The 6,391-nt window shown below is 39.0% G+C and overlaps 1 protein-coding gene across 1 annotated transcript; it reads left to right on the forward strand.

Annotated features, from left to right (window-relative positions):
• The first annotated feature begins 177 nt into the window (after positions 1-177).
• Positions 178-6,391, forward strand: LOC131335763 (casein kinase 1-like protein 2). Its single transcript, XM_058371263.1, has 14 exons — positions 178-599; positions 684-724; positions 1,969-2,038; positions 2,161-2,309; positions 2,398-2,493; positions 2,583-2,653; positions 3,336-3,397; positions 3,524-3,587; positions 3,665-3,749; positions 3,835-3,961; positions 4,081-4,163; positions 4,376-4,433; positions 4,714-4,856; positions 5,824-6,391. The coding sequence occupies exons 1-14, from the start codon at positions 521-523 to the stop codon at positions 6,118-6,120; spliced, it is 1,425 nt and encodes a 474-aa protein (XP_058227246.1). The 5' UTR covers positions 178-520; the 3' UTR covers positions 6,121-6,391.

Here is a 6,391-nt window from a genome sequence, read left to right on the forward strand (position 1 = left end):
AATTTCAAATAAAATAAAATAAAAAGTGAAGTGAAGTGCTCAAATCAATTCCCTAATTAAAATTTGAGAGACGAAGTAAACAAAATGTGAATAATCTCAGGAAGTAAAAATGCAATTAATCCTAAATTAAAGGTGTAACCAACAAATTAATCCTAAATTAAAGGTGTAAACTTGTGTTGCTTCGATTGGATCGAAGTCTCTTCGGGAGTGTCTCGATACCAGGATGCCTCCTCTTTCTCCGTCGTCTCTCCTCCCTTCTCTCTCTCTCCCCTCCCCTTTCTCTCTCTAATCCCCCATGGATCTCCTCCAAAATTCTTCATCTGATCCACCAAATCTCTCTTATTCGCTTTTCTTACTCGACGTCGATCTCGACCGTTGGATTGCCCCCGTCGATCGTTGAATAGCTTTCTAGGCATATTCTATTTTTTATTTATTTGTTACATAAAAGTTTTTTGTTAGGGTTTGAATTGGTAGATAGGATTCGTCTTTTGCGTTGATTTCGATTTCGACTCCTTTTTTTATGATGGAGCCTCGCGTCGGTAATAAGTTCCGGCTTGGCCGGAAGATCGGTAGCGGCTCGTTTGGAGAGATCTATCTCGGTTTGTACATTTTTTTTTACAGCTGGTTTTTTGGTGAAAAGGCTGTTTATTTATTGTAATTGTGTCTTTGCTACACTTTTGTAGGTACTAATATCCAGACGAATGAAGAAGTTGCTATTAAGCTCGTGAGTGATCCGAATTCACTCTTGAACTGATACATTTCTCTGTTTCTTCACATGTTTAATGATTTCTCTATTGCCATCTACTGTGTTTGTTGTGAGTTTCCTTTTTTGGTAGCTGGAATTATGTCCTTATTGCATTTTTGTATCGTCTATACCCGCACAACCATAAAATAGTCACAGAAAATGCTAACATCCGCCTTTAGGGCTGACGATAATAGGTAAAACTGAAAGGTGCATTGATATCCGAGAAAAGTGGATCGATATCTGTGAAAGTGTATTGATATCCGTGAGATATGTATTGATAGCCGAACTTGTTTGGAATTATTGTCATATTATCCTCCGCCTAGGGCGTGGAGGTTAGCAGGACTGAATAATCACTCGATAATGAGTTTTGAGAATGTTATTAGGCAAATTGGAATATCCGTTGAAAATTTAGCCCTAAGTTCTGACTTACGAAGCTAAGGTGAACTTCATTTGTGTTTTTGCTCATCATCTAGCGCAATTAAGTATTCTCTTAAGAGGTTTACTTTTGTGCTTTGGCTTATGGTACATGCACATTCTTTTGTTCTTAGAAAAGATTTATGTTGACTACTTCACTTAAGGAGCACTTTTTTCACAGCACTTGTCAATTTTGTTTATTTTCGATGGAATCCATGATTGGCACTTAGGAACGACATTAAGAAACAAAGGTATCAATTGGTCAGATGCCTCACACATCCATTCCTTCAGTTGAACGGTTGAACCTCTCGAAAAGATAGAATTGTTTGCATTGTTGGTCCTTTTTCTGGATAGAAATTGCCTTTTATGGCTGCTAAAACCATTGCCTTCAAAAGCTGGCTTGAGTTCACGCTATATCTTTTGTCTTCAGGCTAATGCCAAAATACCATTTGTTTTCACTAAAAATTTCCAAAAATACCATCTAGTCCATTTAGATAAGGGAAATGAGCTGTCTTGAATTGTGGGTTTTTTGGACTAAGTAATGAAAACTCTGTTTAGTCAATAGCGTGAACTCATGGTTTATCTGAGGACCTACCTGATGAAAGAAGTTCTTCCTTCAAAAATTGATAACGGAGATCTCAATAGGTATAACCGTATAATGTTAAAACTCACCCTTGGCACTGCGGGGGCGGGGTGATAATGTTGAAAAATTGGAGCCCTTGCCTTTAAATATGTGTTATTATCTTGTGCAGTTTTTCTGATCATGATTGATACCTCTAGTTGATGGATTTTTGTGTTTATTTTCTCAGGAAAACGTCAAGACAAAGCATCCTCAGTTGTTGTACGAGTCAAAGTTGTATAAAATACTACAGGGAGGAAGTAATGAACTTTCCTATTCTCCAGATCCACCTCCACACTCACCCGCACACCCACACAAAGATAGAGTACAGTTTGACATATAGATCCTCATTTGTTGGTAATTTTTCGCCCTATTTTGGCAGCTGGGATTCCAAATGTGAGATGGTTTGGGGTTGAAGGAGACTATAATGTCCTTGTGATGGATTTACTGGGGCCTAGTCTTGAAGACTTATTTAACTTTTGCAGTAGGAAGCTGTCCTTAAAGACTGTTCTCATGCTTGCAGATCAGATGGTAAGATTTCTTTTTGTTGTTTAATGATTTATAGCGATCAAAAAAGAACTTGATTTAATTTTTTTCTGGAACTATATTTCTTTTCCAGATCAATCGGGTTGAGTTTTTTCATTGCAAGTCATTCCTGCATCGAGATATTAAGCCAGACAATTTCCTTATGGGTTTAGGGCGGCGTGCAAATCAGGTCTTTGGTGTTGTAGTATATTTCCCATGTCATTTATTTGGTACCATTATGTATGTTTAGTTGAGTTGATTGTGATTTAATCTATGTAGGTTTATGTAATTGATTTTGGTCTGGCTAAGAAGTTCAGAGACTCCACAACTCATCAGCACATACCTTATAGGTACGCTTTTTTTAGACTGTTTCGTGGTTGAAATTTTTGTGTCTTTCCTGTGGGTTAAGTTTTGATGTCACTTTGACCCTTTGTATCAGAGCCTCTCTGGAATGTTTAGATTAGTTATCTTAAAGGGAGATTTAGTGATAGGTCCACTATAGATATTTCATAAGTCCACAAGTCCACCTAATAGTTTTGTAAAGCCACAAGTTAACACAACTTAAACCCTAGGGTATCCTATGAAAGTGCCTAAAATCCTAAACCCTATGTGCCTAAACCACTAAAACCCTATAATAGCAAAATGCACCCTAAAACCCTATAAAAGTGCCTAAACCCTAGGGTACCCTACGCTAGGGTAACCTACCCTACCCTAGAGTGTACCATATCCTATAATAAAAAAGTGCACCCTAAAATCTTATGAAAGTGCCTAAACCCTAGGGTACCCTACCCTACTCTAGGGTACCCTAAAATGGACTTGAGACCTTACAAAATTAATAGGTGGACTTGTGGGCTTATGAAATTCACATAATGGACCTAAGACTAATTTTCTATATCTTTTTTTAAATTACCTGACTTTCTTGTTCAACTCACCAGGGCTTCTTATATGCTAACCCTTGTTGGATTTAATTTAGCTACAATTTATTTGTTGCTCTCTTTTGTTTTAAATATGATGTCATCATATGAAATGCAGAGAAAATAAGAATTTGACGGGTACTGCAAGATATGCGAGCATGAACACTCACCTTGGCATTGGTATGCTTATGGCTATTTGATTTTGAGTTGATTTTCTGTGCAAAAAAGGAAAAATAAAAAAACCTTTTATGTAGCATTGATCTAGAGGATGGGTGTTTCCCCTCTCCATGTTGCTTTACTGTGCAGAACAAAGCAGGAGGGACGATTTAGAATCACTTGGATATGTCCTTATGTATTTCTTAAGGGGAAGGTAAAGATTCCTGCCCATTTTTGTATTGGTCCTTTTCTCTCTATTGTATCGTACTAATCAAAACATATTTTTGTTAGTCTCCCTTGGCAGGGACTGAAAGCAGGCACAAAGAAACAGAAGTATGAGAGAATCAGTGAAAAGAAAGTTTCTACCTCCATTGAGGTAATCCATGTTTTCTTGATTTTTGTTATGCTGATTATATATGTCGTCTTTGAAATTAATGGAAAATCCTCTGATATTTTCTTAGGTCTTGTGTCGGGGTTATCCTACAGAATTCGCCTCATACTTCCACTATTGTCGTTCACTGAGGTTTGACGATAAACCGGACTATGCTTATCTGAAGAGAATCTTTCGTGATCTTTTCATTCGTGAAGGTGTGAATATTGTTGTTTGTTATGTACGTCTCTAAGGGGCTAAATGTCAATTGTTATGTTCTTGGTTTGAAAGTTTTAAGTGTGCATACAGTCTAAGTGTGTTTTTCTTCTTGCTTCAGGCTTCCAGTTTGATTATGTGTTTGACTGGACTATTTTGAAATATCAGCAATCGCAGCTTGCCAATCCTCCTTCTCGTGCTCTTGTAAGCTGCATAGTACAATTATGCAACCCCCCACCCCTCTTCCCCTTCCTCTTCTTGATTTTTCTTTTATATTCAGTTGTGTTTGCCTCCTTGAGAGCAAGTGTTTTGTAAGGTTTGCAAGTGTTTGCCTCGTTTGTTGGATGTTGTCATCATGAGCTTAAAATTTCCAACCGTTGTATTGGCTTTATACGTTAACCTATAATTTTGCACAGGCTGCTGGGACCAGCTCTGGGATGCCTCACGCAGTCGCCAACATTGATAGACAATCAGGTAGTTCTCCACTTCCTGTCCCACTTTTAAGTTATTCTTAGGCCAACTCCAATTGCATGGGAAAACTCATTTGTTTGGAGATATTACCTTTCTCGGTCTTTGACCAACTCTTTAAGTTTAACATTTACTGTACTAAATACTGTTTATGTTCATACCATTGATCTTGTAACAGATCAGCTAAAGTAATTTGGAGTCTTTGTAGTGATTACCTGATCTTATTCCGGTGACATGCTTTGTTCATGTCAGCAGTTAATATGGTTATATTACAAATGTGTTGTAGGTGGCGAGGATGGTAGGGTTGGTGGTTGGACTTCAGCAATTCCCTCTCGTGGTAGGAACACTGGACTACCTGCAGATGTTGGAGGCTTGTATAAACAAAAAAGTCCAGTTGCAAATGATTCACAGACAATCAAAGACCCTATGGTTAGTTCCAAAGTCTTTGTTATTTTAATTTTTCTGAAGCCAATATCAATGAAATTACCTGTTCTGGGGCGTGCGTGCTTATGGTTTGACTTGCATCAGATATAGTGTTAAGTGCTAACAAACCTGTTCAAGCCGTGAAACGTGGTCAGGCCCATAAAATAGTTTTGGAATTAATAAATAATCAATGCGGAACATGCTCTAGAATCCCCCTCGTTTGTAGACCAGATTTAAAACTTGACGAGGTAATCAAGGGATTGTTCTTTTCCAAAAGCCTTAGCTCTGATACCAGTTAAAGCATCTTACTCAAAAACAATAGGCAATGAGGGAAGAGGCCGCCCAGATTCGTATACTAGTTTTGGAGTTATTAATTAACCAATGCGGGATAAACTCTAACAGCCCTATGTTCATCTACTGAGGAGTTTGCATAATTTCTGGTTTTGTCCTGTGTTCTACATTCCTTTCTGTGCTGACTAGATGCCTTGTCCACTTTTTCTCCTCCACTCTGTTGGAACAGGGATACCGAATTCCTTCCTTGTGGGGGGGGGGGGGGGGTGGGGGGGGTGGGGTTATGTGTGTTCCATTGTGCTCACCATGATGATGCCAGGTTATTTTTGAAGCAAATGGATGCCCCTTCTCTGCAGCCTCATTTATGGTCTTTCCATTGGGTGTGATTACATAGGACTCTAGGTTACGCACATTGCCCAGAGTATGCGCAATGGGGTTCTACACTTTCGAAATTGTATTTATAGCTCAACAAGTGGAGTTTCACTCATGGACCGGGATGCCAACAATCCAGTATAACAAATTACCCCTATGCAAATGAGCTGTTTCTTTTCTGGTGATCAGCCCAAGTAAACTGCTTTAACTAGACACGGTTTGAAGTAGAACTGGTTCAGATTTCTCCAGTCTTTATACCATACTAATGCAATTGTCCTGGATTTTTGAAATAATGGTTGGGCTTGTGCAGTTATCCAATTCTAACTTTTTGCGGTCGAGTGGATCTTCAAGGCGACCAGCTGTTTCCAGTATTCGTGACCCAGTGATAACTGGAAGTGATTCTGACCTCTCCCGCGTCCGCACTGCAGATGTGAGCCCACAAGCGCTACAGAAAATCTCCAGTGCAGCACAAAGAAGCTCAGTTCTATCATCTGATCCCAAGCACAATGCTTCTGGTAGAATCACCTCTAACATAAAGAACTTGGAGTCAGCTCTCAAGGGTATTGAAGGCCTGCATTTTAATGGCGACGAGAGGACCCATTATTAGCTGCTGATTTGCGGACGCTCCTCTTTCTCTATGGTGTAAATGTTGAAATATTTTTGCTTTGTCATGCAATTGAGTGGAATGTATTGTGTATTTTAGGATGTGTATTTTAGGAAAAGCTGCCGAGCTGAAATTTACAGTAGCCTAAGCCAAGTTGAGAGCAACCAAAACATAACTGTAATTAGGCCATTCCTGTGAATTTACTTGCTGGCTTATTTTGGTTACTGAAGGACCCTTGGCCCATGATTACTACATATGGTCGAAGTTTACGAGC

Source organism: Rhododendron vialii, chromosome 8a (genome assembly GCF_030253575.1).
Source record: "Rhododendron vialii isolate Sample 1 chromosome 8a, ASM3025357v1".
Lineage (NCBI taxonomy): Eukaryota > Viridiplantae > Streptophyta > Magnoliopsida > Ericales > Ericaceae > Rhododendron > Rhododendron vialii.

Excerpts from the sequence above, each read along its gene's own strand:
- LOC131335763 (XM_058371263.1), top strand. The coding sequence starts at position 521 with ATGATGGAGCCTCGCGTCGGTAATAAGTTCCGGCTTGGCCGGAAGATC. Across the intron at positions 3,750-3,834 it reads AAGTTTCTACCTCCATTGAG|GTCTTGTGTCGGGGTTATCC; the intron begins GTAATCCATGTT and ends ATATTTTCTTAG. Across the intron at positions 4,434-4,713 it reads CAACATTGATAGACAATCAG|GTGGCGAGGATGGTAGGGTT; the intron begins GTAGTTCTCCAC and ends AATGTGTTGTAG.